At 36.0% G+C, this 24,911-nt stretch overlaps 2 protein-coding genes across 4 annotated transcripts; both read left to right on the plus strand.

Annotated features, from left to right (window-relative positions):
• The first annotated feature begins 402 nt into the window (after window positions 1-402).
• On the plus strand, window positions 403-6,738 carry LOC306883923 (molybdenum cofactor sulfurase-like). Of its 2 annotated transcripts, XM_079439449.1 has the most exons (15): window positions 403-584; window positions 878-967; window positions 1,059-1,125; window positions 1,765-2,412; window positions 2,523-2,599; window positions 2,690-2,889; window positions 3,059-3,175; window positions 3,817-4,206; window positions 4,314-4,476; window positions 4,924-5,008; window positions 5,182-5,306; window positions 5,630-5,732; window positions 5,957-6,098; window positions 6,183-6,287; window positions 6,421-6,738. In XM_079439449.1, exons 1-15 carry the CDS (start codon window positions 455-457, stop codon window positions 6,535-6,537), a joined length of 2,559 nt encoding a protein of 852 aa, XP_079295575.1. In that variant the 5' UTR covers window positions 403-454; the 3' UTR covers window positions 6,538-6,738. The 2 variants fall into 2 exon arrangements, 1 of the variants encoding a protein (XP_079295575.1); XR_013785397.1 differs by lacking the exons at window positions 6,183-6,287; window positions 6,421-6,738 and having other exon boundaries at window positions 5,599-5,732; window positions 5,957-6,087.
• Window positions 6,739-8,622: 1,884 nt separating this feature from the next.
• LOC306884691 (annexin A5-like) lies at window positions 8,623-24,911 on the plus strand. Of its 2 annotated transcripts, XM_079440801.1 has the most exons (16): window positions 8,679-8,860; window positions 8,986-9,086; window positions 13,594-13,842; window positions 17,165-17,238; window positions 18,056-18,394; window positions 18,949-19,036; window positions 19,331-19,425; window positions 19,843-19,956; window positions 20,800-20,890; window positions 21,045-21,124; window positions 21,243-21,299; window positions 21,387-21,480; window positions 22,438-22,533; window positions 22,987-23,045; window positions 23,934-24,056; window positions 24,163-24,911. In XM_079440801.1, the coding sequence occupies exons 3-16, from the start codon at window positions 13,602-13,604 to the stop codon at window positions 24,220-24,222; spliced, it is 1,611 nt and encodes a 536-aa protein (XP_079296927.1). In that variant the 5' UTR covers window positions 8,679-8,860; window positions 8,986-9,086; window positions 13,594-13,601; the 3' UTR covers window positions 24,223-24,911. The 2 variants fall into 2 exon arrangements, with proteins under 2 accessions (XP_079296926.1, XP_079296927.1); XM_079440800.1 differs by having other exon boundaries at window positions 8,623-9,086.

Consider the following 24,911-nt stretch of genomic DNA (forward strand, 5'->3'; position numbering starts at 1 on the left):
ACATTTGACAATCACAGTGATTATTCTACAATAGTTTTGTGCTGTAGGCTATCTATCTGTTCATATGTATATAAATCCTGAAATTGCTAACAGAACTGTTGTTTTAATAAAACATAAAGTGAATTGGGTGCGACTGTTTATCTATTTTCATACTTAGTAATAGTAATATATTTTTCTCAGTAGACACTCTCCAATATAACATCCCACAGGTCTCATTCTGAGAGGATACATATCAAAACTATTTTTGTTGCTATCTTCCCTCTACATGCGAGTCCACCAGACATGCTTCAGAAACATCATAAGGTTTTTTTTTTTATGAAACTCTACTATATTTGTCCTGCAGAAAGATCAAGTCACACTGCTGCTGGACTTTAGTCTCGGTTCTATCAATTGGACATGGTAAGCGTTACATAAATTCGCGAAAAAGGAAGCTCTTGTGTCAGACTCTACAGATATGGAGACTCAGTCTTCACAGGACTTTCAGGACTTGTGCACTTTTGAGAGTTTTAACAGTTTCTGGCACTATTATGGTTACGGCGTTGATCAACAAGAACTGATCGACCGGGAATTTAAACGGATTAAAGGTAAACGAGGTCCTCAGCCTCCTTCACGTTCAGGAACTGGTGCTGCTACTTACTCTCACGCTTTAACAACATACGAATATTTGTTTGTTTAATAAATAAGCTATTTTGTATTAGACAGACAAAAAATCAGCCTTCTAACTTCTCCAGCGGTTGAGAGTGTGGGCCTGTAATGCTGCAATGTTTACTTTAGTTCTTGTTATTTGGTCAGAATGAATGCAGTGCCCTCTGTTGATCTCAGTGTGAATTACATAGAGAGTAGTAGACGCTGAAAGGTTCCTCGTTCTCTTTTTAAGGTGTTGCATACCTTGATCATGCAGGGACAACGCTATTTCCTGAATCTCAGATTAAAGGATTTTATGATGATATATCTAGCAATGTTTATGGTGAGTTCCTTCATATGCATTGTTGAATGCACAACTTAATAATATCAATATCATAATTTGCTTTAGATCATAACATACTTTTCTTTGTCAGGCAATCCTCACAGTCATAATCCCAGCAGTAGACTAACACATGACACTGTGGAAAGTGTCAGATACAGGTAAGCACTTTTGCACCATCTGAATTTTCAGTGAGTCATAGCATAGAAATACTTATTACAATTATATAGTTATATACAATTATAATAGAAATAGGAAACACACACACAAATTAAACCTAATAAAATACTTTTTGGTCATTAAAATAAAAATAAAAAAATTAGATGAACACTTAAACTTTAAAAACTTTAACAAAAATTAGAAACGAATTAATTTAGAACTAAATAAGTTGAAGTACTCAAGTTAAGAAATTATATTAAAATATATATATATATAAAACAAATAAAAACTAATAAAAATGACAAGCAAAACTGCTAAAAATGTCTTTTAATTTAATTTAATTTAAATGAAAACTGAAAAATAAAAGCTCATTTAAAATATGAATAAATGGTGTATTAGTAAAATATAATTGCAAGAAAGAAACAAAACATAAACAGAGGAAACAAAAAGATTTAAAAAACATACATTGAAAACTATAGCCTGAATTGAGGATTCAGCATTAGTAATATTTTAAGCAGTATTATACGTAAAAAGATTTTGATGATGAAGACACTGGTATGTTATAATATATAGTTGAAGATAAGACAAGATAAGGTACATAATGATAAGATAAGATAGCTCTTTGTTTTGAACTCCTACAGGATACTGGAACATTTTAATACATGTCCTGAAGAGTACTCAGTGATTTTCACGTCAGGATGTACTGCAGCACTGAAATTAGTGGCTGACACTTTCCCCTGGAAGGCCGCGTCAAACGAGGGGCCAGGAAGTCAGTTCTGCTATCTCACTGACAACCACACCTCTGTGGTGGGCATTCGCGGTGTGACCGCACTCCAGGGAGTTGGCACAGTTTCTGTTCTACCTCACGAAGTGGAGAGAAGAGCGAGAACACCCCCGACACAGACAAATGGAGAGGCGTGCTCTGCACCTCATCTATTCTGTTATCCTGCCCAGAGCAACTTCTCAGGCAGAAAGTATCCTCTGAGCTATGTGAAGGGAATTCAGTCTCAGCAGCTCTATCCAGCATGCGAGCACCGCGGTCGATGGTTTGTTCTCCTGGACGCTGCCTGTTTTGTAAGCTGCTCACCTCTGGATCTAAGCCAATGTCCCGCTGATTTTGTGCCAATATCTTTCTACAAAATGTTTGGCTTCCCGACTGGACTCGGAGCCTTGCTGGTGAGGAATGAGGCTGCTGAGGTCTTGAGAAAAACTTACTTTGGAGGAGGGACAGCAGCGGCTTATCTTGTGGCAGATAACTTTTTTGTACCAAAGCCAAATGTAGTCAGCAGGTAGGATGTTACAGGAAGAATTTGACCTTTAATTGTTGGCAAGCAGCATAGTTGAGGCTACCTGTCATAAATTGTTTAATGCATAATTGCTTTTTCCACAACTTTATCAGGTTTGAGGATGGCACAATCTCCTTCCTTGACATCATTTCTCTCCATCATGGCTTTGAAACACTTCAGAAACTTACAGGTTCAGAAGTTTTTGGTTTACGTCCTGAACATGGTTATGATTCACACATTGTAATGACTTGCATTAAAAGTGGATGTTTCTGGTTTTCAGGCAGTATGCTGAATATTCAGCTTCACACATTTGGATTAGCTCGCTACACCTACATTGTCCTCTCATGTCTGAGTCATAGCAATGGAAAACCTGTGGCACAGATCCACTGTGATAATGACTTTCAGAATATTGCTGAACAGGGTGCAATCCTCAACTTTAACCTGCTGGACTGTCATGGACGAACAGTAGGGTATTCTCAGGTCAGTCAGGAGTTGACATATTCTCCTCAAATTCATTTTAATAACCTGTAAAAAAGAAGTATATTTATAAACAAATATTGCAAATAATAAAGACAGTCTAAAATGTAAGAATTAGAAAATGTTCATTACTTTATGTCTGTGCTTATTTCTATTTGTTTGTTTTTGACAGGTGGACAAAATGGCTAGTCTCTTTAATATTCATATTCGCACAGGCTGTTTCTGCAACACAGGAGCCTGCCAACATTATCTGGCTATCAGCAACCAAAACGTGAAAAGTAATTTACATGTAAGTGGATTTTCGCCAATTCAAACTTTGATGTTTGCTAGAAAGACAGATGGAGAGATGGACAGACAGATGGACACACAGCCAGATAAATAGATAGATATAAATAGACAGACAGTCAGAAAGATGGATGAATGGATGGATGGATAGATGGATAGACAGATAGATTTTTGGGTCAGCACACTGCATACTGTAGCCTCAACAATTGATTGCCAATTCAAAGTCAATGTTTGAATAAATTGACAGCTCGGATGCCCAGATTATGCAGAGCTGTAATAGCTGCTAATGGTGGATATTTTGATTAATCGAAAATTTAAATATTTTCTATAAGCTGTTTATTTAATAAAGTATGTTTTCGTAGTTAGTGTTGTCCCTTATCAGTGCAAAATTATCACAAATTAAAAAGGATTCATGCCAATATTGTCCAAAACCCCACTTTTCTAGGGCGTTTCCAAACATTTGTAGGGCAGTGTAGATAGATAGATGGCTAGATGGATGGATAGACGATAGATAGATAGATAGACGAACGGACAGACAGATAGATGACAAAAAGGACAGATAGATAATTGGACAGACAGACAGAAATTGAAAGAATGAAATAATGGGATTTTTGAAATAATCATTAATAAATGGTTCCTTTCAAGGCCGGTCACATCTGTGGAGACAACATTGATCTGATTGAGGGACGTCCCACAGGATCCATCCGTGTGTCTTTTGGATACATGTCTAGTTTTGAGGACTGTCAGAACTTTCTTCGGTTTGTTGTGAATTGTTTTGTGGACAAACCTCTAATTTTGGACCAAAAGAGACTAAACAAGCTCAAGTCAGCTGAACCGATGGAGTCAGCGGCATCTTATGACCTAGCATCAATACCAAATGGCCAACTAGGACATGAGAATGGACAAACTCTCACTCCACCTGAGAGAATAACACCATCTGAAGACACTGTGTCAAAAGAAGGAAAGAATAATGGCAGTAGCCATACACTAACCAATCTCTTCATCTATCCTGTCAAATCATGTGCATCAGTTGAGGTAGAGAAAGCAGTTGTGTTATCGTTCTGTGTTGACAATGAAAGCAGGTTGATGTAATGATATCAGTTTTCATGGCAAGTGCTCTGTTGTTGTGATTGACCTAACAGGTGACAGAGTGGCCACTGGGACTCCAGGGTTTGTTGTATGACCGTTTGTGGATGGTTGTGAATGAGAATGGAGTTTGTCTGAGCCAGAAAAGAGAGCCAAAGCTGTGTCTCATCCGTCCTATCATCTGTCTGGCCTCTAACACACTGCAGCTGCAGGTCTCAGGTCAGAGTGCATCAATGCACATCACTACAGCTTTTTAAAAACAGCAACTGCAGACATATCGTGAGATACACTGATTTATGTAAATTAAAATACACTTTTTAATAGCCAAAATATTTAGTAGATAGAGCCTTTTTAAATGGTGCTGTGGTACAGTGATTATATAAGATGAAACCATGTTACCTTTTTATGTGGAAATAGACGCTATAACACAAACCACATTATTATTTTACAAGAGTAATGCTCAAATAACTGACCTTTGTTTAATGTTTTTGTTCATGCCTGTCATTATGTGGTTATAGTTCAGATTTTTAATGATATTTATTCTTTAGTAATGTATTCTAATGTATTCAATGATAAGCTAAAATAATGTATTCTCTCCAATAATAAGCTAAAATAATGTATTCTCTCCAAGAATAAGCTAAAATAATGTATTCTCTCCTGTCTCAGGCATGGAGCCAGTCACTGTTCCCTTGGAGACCAGTCTAGCAAATTCAGATCTAAGAACATCCCAGAGCAAAGTTTGCGGTGACAGGTATGAAGATAAAACACAAGCCCACCAAAACAAATTATATCATTGCAATATGCAATACATTTGGTGAGCTTAAAAGTTATAAACACTTTCATGTGTTTGAACCTTATCTTCAATGGGTTTGTGGCTTAATATGAATATTGTTATGGCTTCATAAGAATCTGTCTTTGGTGTAGGGTACAGACAGTGGATTGTGGGGAGGAAGTTTCAACCTGGCTTTCTGGGTTTCTGGAAAAACCTTGTCGTCTTATAAGACAGAGACCTGAATTCCTGCGTGATATGAAATTTGGACCAGAAAAAGGTAAAATACAGCATTTGTATTTGTTTGTTTTAAATCCTGTTTTTTTTATATTGTAGTTTATATGTAATATTTTAAATGAATATTAGCATTGTTAATGCTTAGATTCATGTTAGTTTCACTGTATTATGAATAGACAATATTAAAATAAAATAAGTAAAATGCATTCAACTTTAATAATATTATTTTGAGACCAAATGATCATAGCTGTGCCATCCACATTCATTATGTAGCTCTGCTCTTGCACTGAATGTCAATAATTTCAATTGTTTCTATACATCCCTATAATGAGAAGCAATTTACCTTAATGATGTCTTCCTGTCCAGCGGGGAATTTTGGTCCCACTGCTCTCTCTCTGGTGAATGAGGCTCAGTTTCTGCTTATTAATAGAGCCAGCGTGTCTTTTCTGCAAAAACACATTGCCAATAGGTATAGTCATGCCAGCTACAAATGAACAATACAGTACCTTCTTCTTCAAGAAAGTTCTGTTTATTTAATAGTGTAACATTTGAGGATACCCAAATGTGATTATCTATTAGATGCCTATTAGATTACTTTTAAATTGTCTTTTTTTTATTCTGTCAGCCAGTACTCTGCGTACATAAAGTACTTCATTATTTTGAAATGTTCTTCTTATATTTGGCATGTTTAAGACACGATAGTGAGAATGAGGGAACATGGCATGACACGGAGCAGCTCATTCAGCGTTTCAGGGCAAATCTGGTGATCTCAGGACAGGAGGCGTTTGCAGAAGATGACTGGTCTCACTTGACAGTGGGAGACACACAGTTTCAGGTTAGAGGAAACAGCTGACACATCATAATCAGCCGGAATTGAAACAGATGTTCAGGTCTTTCTTTTCTTGATGTTTTGTTTAAGGTGATTGGGAGATGTGGCCGCTGTCAGATGATTGGAGTTGATCAAAAATCAGCCTCTAGAACCCAGGAACCCCTTCGGTCTCTTTCTGAATGCAGAAGTGGAAAAGTCTGTAAAAACACAATTCCTTATTCGTGTTTTCTGCCTTTGATTGCTTTTACAAGAAGGCAGAAATGACATTTCCAGTAAATGAATTATAAATTACATAACTTCTCTTTTCTCCTCTGCTCTTTGCTCTTAGGTGACTTTTGGTGTTTACTTGGCTCACCAGTCAGCAAGGAACACCACTGCTGTCCCCGTCTTATCCGTAGGGGCCTGTGTTATTCCACGAATATCAGAATTTACTGATAAACCTTAGAACTGTTTTGTAATTTTAGTCTGATTTATAAACTAAACAGTCACATTTTATTTAAAGAAAATGTGACTACGTTTAGTATTATTTGTATTAATAATATGTAAATGTAATGTAAATATTAATACACTTTGAACAGACTTTATTTTGCATATTGAATATGAAATATGTTAAATTTTTGTGTCTAGTAAACATGCTATTTAGCTACAGGAGCTAAACAATTCCACTATTTCCACTATATAAAAAATGTAGCCTCAGGGCCCGTATTCACAAAACATTTTATCTTACCACTAAGAGTTCTCCTTAATTGCGAGTTAAAAGTTTTCTCTTAAAACCTATTAACAAAGCTGCTGAGACAAACTTTTACTAAGGAATAGAGAGAAGTCTTAAGCTAAAAGTAAGAGCAGGGTTGACCTTGTTGCTATGGATGATGTCAGCATGCTTAATACTATGCACACAGTGATTGGTCAGACTGTCAGAGATTTATTCATAGAAATATTGTAGATTACAATATGTTACCGTACTCAAATAAAGGTTTCTAAATAAAATGTCAATTGCCACATTCAAATAAAGATTTTAAAAGGCAGGATAAGTGTCACTAATTAAACAAGTATATGTCCAGCTAATTGTCAGCCTCTTGTGCTTCTCAAAAACAATTAGTGTATATGCATATAAACAGCCTTTTAATTAACAGAGTAAAATAATGATTGTTGATAATACATCCAAATACATGGAAAATTTGGAGTTGGGATAACCTCCAAAACCAAAGGTGATACCTTTTCAAAACCACATTATCATCAAATGTTTCTAAAATGTTTATGTTCCGAGGCAGATTGCCGGAAACAGCCATTTCAGGAAAAGTTTGTGGCTTGGTCTTTAGTGACTTATGAGTCCTCTTTACTACTCCTAACCTTTCACAGATTTAGGAGCTAGTTTTAGCCCTAAAACGCTTTGTGAAATACTCTTAGAGCAAAAATTTAGAAGTCCTGAATTTAGGATTGACACGCCCATTATTTTTAAGATTTTCTCTTAAATCGGTGAGTTATGAGCTACTTTTAGCCTTAAGTTGTTTTGTGAATACGGCCCCAGATCATGTTAGACTTGCATCACTGCTGTGATTACTTGAGGAAGTACACATTTTCTTCTACAGAACATTTCCTCAATATAATTATCATACAATCATCTTGCAGGGGATGTAACAATGATTGCATATTTAGAATAGGCCTGAAAAGGATGTGGTCTGTCAAATATTGATAATTATTTGAACTAATTAATCAAACACCATAGGATACATGTAGGAAGTATAACATCATGAAAGTATGTTTAGGCTAAGTTAATCACAGGCTTGAAAAGTGAATTGATCAGCTATTGTGATAAATTAGGAGTTACACCCCTACTCTTTACGAGAAGTGCCATGGGATTTTTAACGACCACAGAGACTCAGGACCTTAGTTTAACGTCTCATCCAAAAGACGGTGCTTATTACAGTATAGTGTCCCCATCACTGGGGCATTAGGACCCACCAACAGCAACCTAGAGGTCTCCCATCCATGTACTCACCAGGCTCAATCCTGCATAGCTCCAGTGGGCAACCAGTCTTGGGTGATATGGCTGTATTATGTATTGTGTATTATGGCTGTAGATAAAACTATACTTAAAAATACAAACAAAAAACACCTTACACTAGAGGCATTGGCTATCTATAAAATTGACCTTTTTTAATTAACAAAACCCAAAATATTGAGATGGCATTAAGATTACAATCAATATATTACAAGTGCTTAGACACAAAATCAAAAATAGATTGAGAAGTATGTATAATACAGTATACTTATACTACCTTGTAAACACAAAACCACCTTATAAATTAAATTATAAATAATTTTTCGACAGAGCTCTTATATATTATATCAAATAATTCCTAAAGATTTCAGACAGGGGGAGACTTATTTAATATAATAATAATTCATATTCAATATAACAATTAATAATATAGATCTAGTAAGTCTCGGTAGAAGAGCTGCTAAATTCAACATTAAATGTATCACTTACAAACTCGCTTACGTAAACAGATGGACGTCAGACGCACGCACAGATGGGCGTGACTGACTTTAGGGCGTGTTTCTCTTGGGCAAACTTCCATATTTAGACCCACCTAGTCTTTTGTGACTTGTGCTAGATTGTCACAGAGTATTAATAAATATTTAAAAACAACAGCAAGAGAAAAACACACAGCCTATAGGAAACGGAGATATACTCGAGCTCTTAAAGTGACTAGCAGCTAACGTTACAACGCAGCTGCTCTTTTAAACTGTATACTCCACACAAGGTTAGGTCATATTTGACAGACTAATGGAATGATTACAATAGTAATTCCTTTATTACCAAACATCATGCGTCATGGTATACGAAAGAGTCACATGTTTTAGTTAAAGATTGTTTGTTGTGACACAGTCATGGAAAGAATGAGTCCCACCCACTTCATGAAATATTACAGGCGTTTCTCGAGCAGAGAGGTAACTTACTCTAGGAAGTGACGGGCCGCTGCTTAAACTGTAAGTAACTAATACTCTTTCACACTATAAATGCCTTCTGTTTAACGTTTTAAACTCTTGAAATAATAATAAAGACGTTTATGCGCTTTCTGCTCTGTAACTCCTGCAGGAACACGTTATTTTAAGCCTTCTCTCAGCTAGCATTAGCATTTGAAGAGATCCACCCGTAATGTTGTGCATTAAACACGCATTTCACTTCTTCGATTCACACGTTTAAGGATCCATCACACTTCAGATCTGTGGTATAATAAGGTCTTATGGGGAGACAACCTGTTTTAATGTGACTGAACATTTTGATTTATATACATTTGCGCTTGATAAAACCCGAGCAGATCATATGTTTTGTGAGATAATATTGAAGTTTGGATATATTTGTTGATATAATGAATGCAGTATGAAGTATAGGATGTTCTACTATATTAAGTAAATAGCTTTACATTATATTATAAGTTAAAACAGTATCCCCTGGTTTCACAGACAAGGTTTAAGCCTAGTCCTAGACTAAAATGTAAGTCTGAGCTGTTTCAAACTTCCTCTGATTGATCTTAAAATATATCAGTGCCTTTGTTTTGTCTCAAGATGCACCCTAGTAATGTTTTTTTCTAAGGCACGTTTATAAAAATTACTTAAATGTCCTGATTGAACTATGGCCTAATCCTGATTTAGTCTAAGCCCTGTCTGTGAAACCAGGCCCATATTATGCAAATTTAAAGTTACTGTACAGTTCTGTTTACTAATATAGTGTCCTGCATAATATAGTATTTCTCTCTCGCTCTGTGTGTATGTATATATAGTACTTTAATTTTTCCACATTAATAATTGGTGGACTCTTTGGACTCTTGGTTTTATTTAAGACCCCTGCTTTATAGAAAGTAAAACTTCTACAGCCAAAAAGAGTGGACAGTTGTTTTTTTGATGATTTCAAGTGTGAAGGCCTGTTGAGAAATTGACAGGTGGATAGAGCTGTTTTGACATTGTAATGTAGGACATTCACATTCTTAAAAATTAGGCCAAACAAAAGTCTTTTTTTTTCTGCCCTGAGCAATGCATGATTGTATAAGCCCACCTGAACTATTAGTTTGGAAAGTTTGACTGTTTAGATTGCATCATATGTTGAGGTGTGGTGTTTTATCAACAGAGTTCGTCTCTAAAAGTCTTTGTATATTGCCCCTTCCCTCTACACATATTATAATGTGTTTTATGGCAGGTGAGGTGCTATGGCAAACTGCTCCCACACTAAGTAAAGGTGATAAGACTGCATACAGAGTGTATTATACTTTCAAATACATAAGTATTAGTATCCATGACCACATATAGAGCATGAACACAGGCGAAAAAATATTATAGGCTATAGCTTTTTATTTGTATGTTCACAAAGTATGGACATCACTCCGAGGCAATGCATCAGGGGTCAATGAACGATATTATAAAAGCCCTGTTTTGGTTTTTGTTTGTTTGTTTATCATGTTAACCCTATAATTTGTGTTCCATGTACTGCTCAGGCACTATATTTTCTAACGCTTCTGCAGATACATTGCCTTTCTACACTGCCTCAATAATCAGTTATTTAGCATAGGCAAAAGAGCATGATACGTCCTACTATAGAGCTCAACATTGGCCGCCAGCTGTTGTATTCATCAGTTGTTGATTGGAGGGATTGGGGATCAGAGGGTTTTGTAGGAAAAGGGGCAGAGTTTAGACAAATCATTGGAGATGTCTGGCATTTGTCACCACGTAGAAGTCTTTTGTTTCACTGGAAGATCCAGTCATGACAATAAAATATAAAAATACATATATTTTTAAAAGGATTTGTAATTTCATAGTCTAAAACACGTCTGTAAAAGTATATAACATAATTTAGCACCCTCAGAGCTCAAGGTAGGTCAGTCTTACATTAGTTTGTGTTACCACTAAAAATCTATTTCCCTGGGGAAAAAATGAACCCAGGTAAAAAGAAAAAAAAAGTGCACTTCCAATGTACTTAAAGTGCTCAAGTACTCAAGTTTACTACAAGTGGTGACTAAATACATTTTTAAATACAGAGATAGTATATTAAAAGAGCATTTTAGCTAATATTCATGGTGTCCCAAAATAGCACAGTTGAGTACACTTAGTTGATCTTAAGTTTATCTTAAGCTGTACTAAAGAATCATTTTTAGTATATTCAGTACAAAATTAGTGCGCAAAAATAGAGCACTTTAAGTACATCATGGAAGGGTACTTTTTTTTTTTATACCTGGGAAAGGGAATTTTACTTGTTGAACATGACTGTTGCAGCTGTCTTGAACTTGTTTTATGTAATGTTTCCATGGTTTGTACCACATGGGAACTCTTTAGTGAGACACACTGACTGCTGTTAATGGTTGGTTAAATGCTTGATTTTGAGAGCATAGCCACTACTTTCCATTCAGAGTTTGTTTAGATATATTTCAAAGGAAAGGGTGAGAAGTCTGAACAGTCAGAATGCAGTCGGTTCCCTGTCAGAAAAAAACACTGAGAGAATTAGACTATATACATACATACACACACACATACATATTATATATATATAAATTTTGCATTTATTTGTTTAAAAGAAAAATCTCTCTCTCTCTCTCGCTCTCGCTCGCTCTCTCTCTCTCTCTCTCTCTCTCTATATATATATATATATTAGTGTTGTCACGATACTGGAATTTCTAACTTCGATACGATACCTTGAAATACCGATACTCGATACCATTTTCGATACCACGGAGAAAAAAACTGCCACAATATTAAGGGGGTAATTTTTTTAATTTAAAGATAAATGTAACAAGTCGAGAACATGCGGTATATTTTACATGAACAAAAAAATGTCTTGAGGTACTGCATTTGTTGATTTATTTATTAATCTTTTATTAATCTTAGTTAAATGTTAATTGAAGCTAACGTTTACTAATACATGTACTAATTAAAATTCGGCTAAGTTAAACCGAACCTTTATTTTGACGGGTTGTCGTGAATACTTTTAAAGTTCTGTGTGTGTATGATATGACGCTAGTTTTACTCAAATTAAATGGTAAAATGCTCGTAAAGTGCCTTTCAGATCAGTTCTGGAGATATTGTTGATGTATTTATGTCCTCATTGAGACGGCAGACGCTGAAATCACCGCGAGCGCCACATTAGTAAACAAAACCGCAGGTTTCACACAGAGACGCGCAGAACATGCAGGATTCATATTTACATGGACTTTTGCAGCTTAATATTTACAGATACTAGTCCATATCGCGATTTGATTTAAGTGTAATGACCTACTTTTGATTAATTCATCCAAACTTTGACAAATTCCGTGACATTCAGCGTTAAACTGTAAATTCCGTGTTTATGACTGGATTCCGTGCGCGTTCTCTGCATCGTGGAGATCATAGATCCCTACAGATAGCGCTCCTGCTGTGTTCTTCAACAACCAGAGCACTCATCTTTCTATTCACTTCACTTTTCACTATTTGCTAACCAGAGCGAAGGAGACGAGTGCGGCACGCGCCTTTGGAGAGAAGTGAAAGTGACAGCTCGGCTAGTATCGGTGTATCGATACTTCGGGAAATTAATATTGGTACCGTTCAGATATTTCAGTATCGATATTTATCGAAATATCGATATTTTTGACAACACTAATATATATACATACATATACATGTATATGTGTATATATAGTGAAAGTGAAAGAAACTATAGCTATCTTGTTTTAGTAGTTGACCTATGCATTATTTAGCAAAACAACATCTCACTCTCAACATCTCTAGTCAGGTGTTAAACACAGCAGCAACGTGTCAGTTTTGACTTTTGTCACCGATCTAAATGGAAAGGAAATGGGTGATGCTTTTCTAAAATAGAACATGCTTGCAAAACTATTTGAAAAATGTGCCCATGAATGACTTCATTAAAACTAAATCAACCCAGCAATACCAGTATACTGACCATTCATACAATCTGTAATAATTATCACCTGCTTTTTATGCATTAATTACTTTGTAAAACACAGCATGATTTACAGCTATAAATATAATTTAGTGATGCTTTTAGATGTACAGCAGTTTCTGCTCTCTGAGGGCTCATTGACATTGTCATTCAAGCAGCAGAAAAGCAGGTGTAGCAACAAATAGACAGAAGATGGAGAGGCCTAATGGATCAACTGTATCCTTCTAAATAGAGTACTACAGGCAAGACATGTTTTTATAGGCCCACCCAGAATTGGATTTTGGATTATTGCAGAAAATAAGCTCTGTGACCAACACAAGTTTATGATTCTTACATATCTTGTTCATCAAGATAATCTTCACAAATAAATAAAGCCTAGGAGTAAAAGCTAAAGTTATAAACAAGTTATACATCTTGTTCGCATGACTTCAACATCACCATTACATCTTTATTAGAATTGTACATTGAGTATAATATTTTTTTTACATTTCTGATGTGCAGTTCATGCTTATGAAGGTTTACTTTATATACAGTTTTGCTAATTACAACCCATATTTTTTTCAATTTCAGGCACGACAATGAGCTATCCAGGCTATCCTCCCCAGTCCGGTTATCCTTCTCAGGCTGGTGGATACCCACCCCAACCAGGGGCGTACCCTCCTGCTGCAGGAGGTTACCCCCCTCAGCCTGGGATGTACCCCCCGCAGGCGGGTGGATACCCTCCCCAACCTGGAGCTTACCCTCCCCAACCTGGAGCTTACCCCCCCCAGCCAGGTGCCTATCCTGGCCAGCCAGGGCCGTATCCTTCTGTGCCTTCAGGTGAGCCACTGTATCTGGTGGATGATTTCCATTGTACTGCCTTACATCATACTCTAGTCTATGAAGTTTTGTATTTGAAATGGTTAGGAAGGTTTTATTTTATACATAAACTCAGTGGACAAACCAACTTTGTTTCATGGCGCTTTCACTGAACAGTGATGAATAGTGATGTTGACATGGTAATCCAGAATTTTTAGGTGGAGCCAGCGGAAAAAAGTGAGTAAATGACTGAATGTATAGTGAGGTAGAAACACTAGCTAGTTTCTAGCATTGTCTCGCACTGACAGATATTCATTTGCAGGCTCTTCTTTAGAGAGGCCTTCGATCTGTGTGTTTTTGCACCAGAGGTCATATGGATTACATTACTGAATAAACACAAATGAATGTTCTGTTGGAAGGAAACTGTTGACTAGTTGGTCACACATTTTCCATAATCTGGCTGCTTTAGCTATTTTGCCAAACCAAAATATGCTTTGTTTGGTGTGTATACATGCTAGGACTTTTGACCTTGCTATGTTTTGTTTACCTGCATTATTTTATTCATCAAATTGTTCATAACTCTAAGGCTTTGTTCACAATTTCAGATCTGATCTTTAGCACTGTCTGTCCATACTGTCAGTATGCTAGTAATGAAATCTGATCTGTTCTGACAGGGAAGCAAATATCTGGTTTATCTACATCAGTTTCGCTAGTAGTTATTCAAGCGTCAACAGGATGCTTAGACATCGTCTCATACAAAAACTCTCAGTGAGGAAATTTAGCTTCTGTTCATGTTTATCATGATCTTACGGTGGTGCTGAACTCCTAGGCACATGAGAGAACATAAACACCAGAGGTAATTGTACACACAGTGCATTGGTGTAGTGCATTGAAAACAGCTGACTCGTTCACTCATTCACTATGTACTACTTAGTGAATGTCACATTGTTTTCTAGAAGCACTGTTTGCTTTCAAAGCGTTAGCAGACGTAAGTATATTATTTGATGATCAAACACATTGCATATCAAATTAAACTATAATTTATTATCACTACTAATAATATCCAATCTGACTGTTCATTTTTTTCCTGTTCAGATCTCAGATATCCCAAAAAAGAGATATTCCACTTAAAATTATATGAATATGGCCTATGCTCATTCAACAGCAGTTTTTTCCCCAGATATAGATTGTTTAATGTTGAAACAAGTTTAATGATGAAATTATATCAGGCCTGGCGCCAGGACACACAACTTGGGGGGCTCTTATATTTCTTGGGGGGGCCGAATCGTGCGGGGGGCATTTGTCCCCCCCCCCCCCCCCCCCCCCCGCCCCTTAATAACAAATAACAATTATTTGTTATTAAAGCGTATACGTTCACAAAAACACTTATATTAAACAGAAAAGCAAGCAGGTGCATGATTTTGCATGGCAGCCAATACAAATAATTAATAACCGTTTCCTTACCTAAATCCTGCTTTGGACCAGGGTCGGTTGCAAAATCACATCACTCTGTGCTTCTGAAATTATTATCTTGATCTATATAGTGTACTTGGCTATCGCTGTGTCGTACGTGGTCGTTTGTCAAGCATGAAAAACAAGTTTTATTGAAATTCTGAATGTATTATAGTAAACAGCATGCAAAGAGCATTCCCTTTAAATTGATTAAAAACTGTAACTCATTCATTACGATCTTACAAAGTTCTGTTTTAACCAATGAATGTGACCACACAATGAAACGTATTTTTTAATGAAGTTACGAGCATGATAGAACTCAGCACTGGACAAAAAGCGGTGAATGTGAGGATTCCAACCTAAACACCTCAGATTGGCCATTGCGTTGTAGAAATCAACAAACATGTCTGTGATTGGCTACTTTGCTCCCCTCTGCGGAAATGCGTTGTAAAATCATTTGACGCTTTCAAAACAGAAGAAATACTGGATTGTTTGCCAAACCTATTTCGTTATGCTATTATTACAAAGAAAACCGATCCTAGACCAGGAGTTATGGGCAGCTTTTCCATCTAAAAGCAATCAGTTAGACTATTGTACACTGAGTTAGACTATTATGCACGCTAAACTAAAGTCCGGCCGTCCCCCACAGAGATGTCCGTGGGGGGACAAAGCAATGAATAAAGTAATTAATATTTTATTTAGCGAGGGTCCATAAATCAATAAAGATTTCAGTTTTTAATAAATGTTGTTCTTATAACATTTATTAATAATATATATAACGTTTAATAATATTTTACAATATTACTGTTTTTACTGTATTTTTGGTCAAATAAGTGAAGTCTTGGTGAGCATAAGAGACTGACTCCAGGAAGATGTCACTGACTTTTGAAGTGTGTGTGTGTTTATTTATTTATGATTTCTTTAGTTCATATGGCATTTTACATGGCTTTGGGGTGTGGAAAATACAATTTAAAATACTTAATATAGACAATTGCTCAAATAATTATGAAAGGTATCATAACACCGGATAAAGCAAGACTGCAAAAACTAGTGCTGTTTAAAATAGTTTTATGTGGAGTTCAGCTTGTCACATAACAGGTCCACTTCCCAGTCTTCCCATTTCATGTCAACTAACCAAATATACAAGTTATGTATATTTGAGGAAACACCCTGCAGAAAGAGCTTAATAATTAATTTGCAATGTCAGTGCAATGTTACCTGCCACTTCTTATTACCATAACAAAACCTGCTGCTCTGGATTCAACAGAGTGTTTCTGTTTTGTCTTATCACATCAAAACAGGTTCAGAACTGAAAATAAGTTTTTATTTAAATTTTTTTATTAATATAGAAGAGGATGCAGGCCCCTCGGGATTCTGCACAGAACAATGATCAAAAATTGATGTCTAGATTATTATTAGCCTGTCATTTGATACACAATGTGTCCTGATTTCCCCTATACACACTGTGTTTTTGAAGTCAACATGAAATGATGCTCACAGCCCATTTTATTTCTGTAATCTGACATGTGAGACAAGATAGTCACTAAGAGCACAGCAGTAATTGTCTGGATTGTGAAAAATAGGCCGGAATGGTTAAGATATGTTATATAGCAGAATGGAGATTATATACCAGGTGATTGAAAAGGATCTGAGACTGAAAAGAAAAGCCATTTTCACAGGCAGACCATGTTATTACATTTTTCTCTTTGGGATAACATGCAGCAGTGAATCATGCGCTATAAGACCAGGAACATTTTTTAATGATGTAAATAGGGTTGGTGTTGATTTCTTATTAACTGTGAAGTGCACTGATATTGTGCGGCGATAATTAGTGTAGGGCTTTTTGGTTTTTGCTTACATGTTTGCTCGTATTAAATGCATGTATTTGCAGGAGGTTGGGGTGCTCCTATTGGCCTGGATAATATGCCGAATCCTGGATTCAACGCATCAAATCTCCCAGCAATGGTAAGTTCTATAATAAAATGATGTATTGCGTGATCAGAAATGACATTGGTCTCCATTCTCAACAGATGCAGGTAATTTGATTCCAGTCAGCATGAAATGCACAACCTTGGCTAAAACCGCATCAAATCTTTACTTTATCAGCTTCGTACGAAACTGTGTTCTTGTGACCGTGACATTGATCCCTTATAATTTATGTGTCATCAGAATGTGCTTTGGCCAACAAATTTGACCCTATTCAATCTACTGATGCACAGGCTTCTTTAGAGTTTGCTCTGTAGTCAAATGTACAATGTACAATGAAATGAGAACAATTGTGGATCCATTGAACTACTGCAGCAAGGACAATATTTCACACAACATATTCTATGATGTACAAATAAACACACATTGGTTGACCACTACGTTTCATGGAAATATTTTTGCAGTGTGATGCTTTAGCTTGACTAAAAGGACTGGTTTCATTACTCCTCCACAGTACTTCTGGATTTAGCGGTCGGCAAGGGAAAATTTGTGCATGTGGAAACTCTTTCAATATTACAGAACTGTGTCTCTGTGACACCCGTGTGCAATATGATGCGAGTAGCTTAAGTCAACAGAAACGTTTTAGTGCAAAGCCACACTATCTAAACAAACCTCTCCATGAATGCACACTTGTTCACCGTCCTCCTTATCTCCCTGTCCTGGCCTTAATCATCTCTTTGTCCTTCAGTATTGTCATTTCATGGCTGTATATGTTACATTTTTTGCAAAGTCTGCTCTACTGTCCTAACTGTCATGCTTTTTTCTTTTTTCACCCCCTCAAATTTTTCCATCACAGGCAAATCAGTTCGCCGCCAATAGTGGATTTACCCCAAATCCATCCATGTTCCCTCAAATGCCTGGTGGTTATCCTGGCCCCCAACCTGGGGCCCCACCAGCCCCCTCCCCTAACCAGTCCTATGGCATGTACCCTCAGCCAGGAGGAGGTATGCCCCAAGGTCCGGGAATGGGATACCCTGGTGGGCCACCCGCGGGTCAGCAGATGCCGGGCTATCCAAACGCCCCAGCACCCACTCCGTCCATGCCTAGCTATCCCAAGGCACCCTCACCCAACCCGTCCATGCCCGCATACGGAGGAGGTTACGGAGGAGGTGCACCTGCCGTTCCAGCTGTCAATGTAATTAACTCTCAAGTATTTTTGTGCAGTTTATTGCAGTATACGGGGTTGTTAAAATGGTCTTTAAAAAGTCTTAATTCATCTTTCCACACATTAAGGCCTTAAAAGGTCTTAAGCTGGAGCAGAAAGTCTGGTATTCAATGTTGTATGCACTGCAATGAATGAATATCTTCTTAAGTATTTTTGTCGTTATCCAATACAAGTATACTAATATCAAGGTACTTTACTTGAGGTGCAAAATGAAGAGTTTTCAGAGAAATTGAAGTTGAGTTTATACTTAAAACAAAACCAAATATCTGTCGATGATGTATGAAAACTTGTTTACTCTTTGAATTAAGTTGATTTTTCTTGTTCTTTTATTAACCGTATTAGTCTATATAACATTTACTTATTGTAGTTAAGCTATAGAGAACATATTGATGTATTGTGTTCCCTTCAGTTTATTCCTCAAATTTTCCTGGTCTTTAAAAAGTCTTCTATTTACCTTCATAAAACCTGCAGAAAGCCTGAGCATATATTTGATTCCTAACTTGTTTTCTTTCTTTTATTTGTAGCGTGGATTCAGAGGCACCATTCAGGACTTCCCTGGAGCTGATCCTCTAAAAGATGCGGAAGTCCTCAGGAAGGCCATGAAGGGCTTTGGTTAGTTACTGTTCATGTTCATTTTCCACTTACTCTATTTCTTAGAAGGCACTGCCACTTATTCTCCCTCGGGGTTAAAAGTCATTCTGTTATTTTTGTTCTTTGATGTTGATCTGTTATTAATATTATTAAGTTTGACCCCTTTGTGATACAGGTAAAGGATGTTTAAATACTGAGAGCTTTTTTTTAGACTGACATGAAATACAATAAGAGCTTTCAAGAAAATGATTCCTGTGTTTACTGTATATGCAGCTGCATAAAAGGCTGCTAATATGCATGAACATGTTTCAACAGGCACCGATGAACAAGCCATCATTAATTTACTCGGAAGTCGCTCCAACAGGCAGCGTGTTCCACTCTTGGTGTCATACAAGACTGCCTATGGAAAGGTAAAGAAGAGCATTGGAGCGTTTTAGATATTTGCTGTTCAGCAGATACAGCAGCTGCCCCTTAATTTTAACAGCTAATAGCTTTTCTTAAAAGCTTTGAACCATGCTGGGCTACATGCTATCATATAGTCAGAGGCAGGTGGTGTTAGTGGGAGGAAACTGTCTCATTCTAGAGAGCATTTGATTAGACAAATATTCATATGCCCCTAAGTGAAAGATTAGACATCAGTAATTTTGGTCGATTTATTTCAAAGGAGGAAGCCTAAAAGATAAACATGCCAAGATAATTTTGTCGATGCTAGCATATAGATCATCAGAGCCTTAATACAGAAAAGAACTAAATGCAGCAAAGTTCAGATTTTGTTATGGGTTAAGAAAAGCATCATTAATCATTCTCATGTAACCAAATGCTTACAGGATTTGATTAAGGACCTGAAGTCTGAGCTTTCAGGGAACTTTGAGAAACTGGTGCTGGCCACGTTGAAGACTCCAGCTCAGTATGATGCATCTGAGCTCAAAGAGGCCATCAAGGTTTGTGAAAGTACTTTATTAATAGAATGAATTCAAATGAAGCATGATAAATTATTTAATCAAACATTGTGCAATTTAGCACCCTCACATGGATAGCTGATGCAACATATATAATATATAAAGGTACTGGATTTATAGTTATAGCTTAGTCATGCTTGTATACCAAAATTTGTCAATAATTAATTGATTTATCGAAAGTGGCAGTAAGACATTTATATTGTTACAATTTTATTTATATCAAATAAATGTTGTACCTTTGAACATTCTATTCATCAAAGAATCCTGAAAAAAATGTATCACAGTTTCCAGAAAACTATTAAGCATCACAGCTGTTTTCAACATTGGTAATAATATGAAAATAATTCTTGAGCTGCAAATCAGCATATTCGAATTAATTCTGAATGATCATGTGACACTGAAGACTGGAGTGATGCTGAAAATTCAGCTTTGACATCACAAAAATAAATGACAATTTAAAGAAATATTAGAGTTGAAAACAGCGATTTTAAATTGTAATATTTCACAATATCACAAAACATTTTTTGCTGTATTTTCAGCCTTGGTGAGCAAATATCATAATTATAAATATGAATTATTAATAATGAAGTGTTTGAATTCTTAATGATGCATATAGCATTACTTTTACATGTAGCATTGCTTTCTGAGAATAGAAGTAGTTCACCAAAAAAAAAAACCCCCACAAATGTGAAGAATGAAGTACCTACCTACAACAGGTTTACATTTTTGAGTGAACTGTTACTTTGTTGCACACATAACAGAATATTTGATTAGATTTTTTTGATGTGCCATTAATACAAATGTAATCTGCTGATTATTTCACAGGGAGCAGGAACAGATGAGGCCTGTTTGATTGAAATCTTGTCCTCTCGCTCTAATGCGGAGATCCGAGAAATCAATCAAATCTTCAAAGCCGGTGCGTTCTAGAGTCATATCACCTAATTCCTTCCCTCTGCAATTACAGATGTGATTACTTCCCAATCAAGCATTTGTCATGCATGTTTTAATCTAAAGCTCAACAGTAAAGAGCGGTGAGCTGTGATGGATAACGCTCAGTGTTTCTGTTTTAGAAAATAAGAAATCGCTGGAGGACTCCATCAGTGGAGACACATCTGGACATTTCCGCAGACTTCTGGTCTCTCTTGCTCAGGTACACAGAAGATGTAAATGTTATGATGTGAAACTTTCATATTTTGAGGGTCAAAAACATTGTAAATGACAGAAATGTGAAAGTCATATGAGTATTTCTTCCTGTTATTATCTCAAAGGGTAACCGTGATGAGAGGGAGAATGTGGACATATCATTAGCCAAACAGGATGCTCAGGTAATTATTGAAATAAATGTTTCTAAAAATACATGTTTCTCATTCTTTGAAGAGTCTATATTATGCTCTATTTATGTTCTGCTGCAGGCTCTCTATCAAGCAGGGGAAAATAAACTTGGCACAGATGAGTCTAAGTTCAATGCCATCCTGTGTGCTCGGAGCAAAGCTCACCTCAGAGCAGGTACATCACGGCCATTTGGCTGGAATAATAGTATTCTTTTATCAAGTCAAGTCAGTCTGTTTTAGGAAGGTCAGTTCACTCAGCGCCTCCTCCAGGCTGCTTGTTTCCTTCTAGGTAGTAGTAATGCTAGTAAAGCTCATATCTGCTTGAATGGGGAAATACCTAAATCTCCAAACCTGTTTGTCAAGAATACTGTACTATGACATATACTGAAAGAGAAATAATCATGTTGTATTATATATTATATATCGAGTATAATGATTTTTGAGTGCTCCCACATAAAGAATACGTAAAGTGTAAAAATGCTCAAAAACTTTCAAGTTCTGCCACTTTGTCCATTATGGGGTGGCCGAAAACTCAGTTTTGGGTCCGGCATTGCAGTCAACACACTCTTGCCGAGGCTGAGAATTATGACTCATAACTGGATATGGTTTCCAGTGGAAACACATGAATTCACCTCTGAATCAACCTACTTATTATGTCATTTCTTGTTTGTTTGTTTTTTTTCTATAGCACACAGTTGTCTAATTACATAATATGTGCAATACTGGTCATATATTTATCTCATTAACATATCTACTGTGACTATTTATTTGATTGAACATCCAAAATTAAAGACAGATTTAAAAAAAATAATAAGATACAATAAAAACAGAAATATTGTGAAATATAATTACAATTTAAAAGAACTGCTCTCTGTTTTAAATTATTTTAAATTGTAATTTATTCCTGTGATGACAGCTCAGTTTTCAGCATCATTACTCCAGTCTTCAGTGTCACTCATTCTAATATATCCCAAAGTGTGTTCTGCACAATATGTTTTGTGCATTCTTTGTAATGAAAAATATTGATTACTTTAAAGTTCATTAGTTTGCTCTCATAACAGATTTTTGTTTGTGATTTCAGTGTTTGCAGACCTAGACTATAATAAGACATGAAGTGTTTTTGTGTTGACAGTGTTTCATGAGTATCAGCACATGTGTGGCAGAGACATTGAGAAGAGTATTGAGAGGGAGATGTCTGGAGATCTGGAGAGCGGCATGCTGGCTGTTGGTGAGCTGTCTGATCTGCCATCTATAATCGTTTCATAAAATCTAATCATTAAACACTCATAATTGTATTTCTTGCTCTCCATCCTGCCGGCCCTTTTAAGGGTAAAGCTGTTATAGGGTAAATATGCGGTAATATTTTTCACACAACGACATTCATAACACATAACGTAGCCGATATATGTGCTTGCTGTGTCATAGTGCATGACTTCCTTTCAGTCGGTGACATGTTCATAACGAGGTGTGTTTAGTGTGTTATTTCGGTTTGCTGTTATGAACAGTCAGGTTTTCTCTTTTAAATGACTTTCACTTTCAGAAGAATGCCTAGTCTGTCTTCATTCTGTTATATTTTTCCATTTAAGTTTCAAGATTCATCTTGCTTGCTGTGTTGTACACGACTTGTTAGCTGCAGGGTGATTTGCGTATGGTGAGTCTAAACAGGTTTTTCTGTATGCAGTGAAATGCATCAAGAACACACCGGCCTACTTTGCTGAGAGACTCTACAAGGCCATGAAGGTAAGATTTATTTTCTGTGCGAATGAGCTGTACTGAAACAAAGTGCCCCCAGGTGGTATGCCAGAAGAATGTCATAATTATCATAGTAAAAATACACTTTTATATTATTGTCTTTATTTTATATATATATATATATATATATATATATATATATATATAATTTGTGTTTTATATTTATATATTAGAATACATGTTTTTAATTATTTACTTTTAAATTAATACGTGTGTGTAAAAATATTTTTAAATACAAAATTCCATTATATTTGTTATATATAAATAATAAAATTCTGTTATTTGTTTATTATAAAATAATGCTTATATATATATATATATATATATATATATATATATATATATATATATATATATATATATATATAATAAAGCATTATTTTATAATAAGTAATAAATGTTTTATATATGTGTATATATCTTATATTTTCAACATATGATATTTTTTAATAAACATACACATATTTTATCCAGTAAATTTTATTTGATAAAATATTGATTTCTTAATTTGGAAATTCAAGAAGTGCCAGGCATGGAAATTTTAATAATGAACATCAATTTTTGCACTTGCGCAAAGATCTAAAATATTTACAGAAATAGAAAATAGTATATACTTCAACTGGACTACAGTAATTATTGTAATATTATTATATTAATATGGAATAATGTAACTCGCAGTCCTTCTGCACTCTAAAATTTGTTGAATGCTGAAATAATTTGAGGGAACACAAGTTACCTGGATTCTGATTTGATTAAAGGCAGTAATTGGCCTAAGAGTTTGGAGAACTACTGCTGTAGTGTATAAGATCACATGCATCAAAGTTGCAAATCCAAATATCCTTAAAAACTAAGAAAAATGCTGTTTGAAATACGCAGGGAGCAGGAACCAAGGATCGCACTTTGGTTCGCATCATGGTGACCCGCTCTGAGGTGGACATGCTGGACATTCGTCAGGAATACATGAAGAATTATGGGAAATCTCTATACACAGCCATATCTGTGAGTACCTGTGTAATAACCCATTTAAACTATGCGTTACGTTTTTGACAAATGAAAATTGCAGCACTGTAATAATAATTGTAATGAAACTAATCTGCGTTTATAGGGAGACACTTCAGGGGATTATAAGAAACTACTGCTGCAGTTCTGCGGTGGAAGCGATTAAAGGATACAGATGCTTGTAGACCCTCAGAGGACATGAAGCCACACCACGATTTCTACACATCTTACGCCTTACTTTCATTTGCACTTACATACTTGCATGTTTTACCGTACTCAGTGCAAAGGCACTCGTGTGCATATATGCTGCATGTTACATTTCATGCTCTTATTATGAATATATTTTTATCTCGAGAGTAGCCAGCTATATCTTTATGTGCCTTCTACACTCAAAGCAGTGGTTTAGCGAATTATTGTATGCCATCGGATGTATGCGTTTCCTCCAAGATTTTGTTTGCAAGTTGATTTATGAAAATTCTGGATTAAGTATTGCGCACAGATCTGAATGCCAAAAATGTTTTACACATTTATGTATTTTAAGTAATATACATATACTGGGGAAAATGTGCCATAAATGTTAGGTTTAGTCATCTAAATGGACATTTTATAGTAGAGAAATTTATTTACTGCATCTTATGCATAATACACTCCGTTTGTTTTTTATTATTATTATTATATACAATTCTTTTGTTGCAACCATTATGATTGTCGGCCTACTCACTATTGAGGCAAAAAAAGTGGTAATGATGGTGCTGTCTTTGTGTTTCCTTTTTGTTTACTCTGTACAGAGCCAAACACACATATGAAATGCTGAATAAATCCTGCCTGAAAGCGATAACTCAAGCGTTCAACTTG

The sequence above is a fragment of the Barbus barbus genome (genome assembly GCF_936440315.1).
Source record: "Barbus barbus genome assembly, chromosome: 18".
NCBI classification, from domain to species: Eukaryota; Metazoa; Chordata; class Actinopteri; order Cypriniformes; family Cyprinidae; genus Barbus; species Barbus barbus.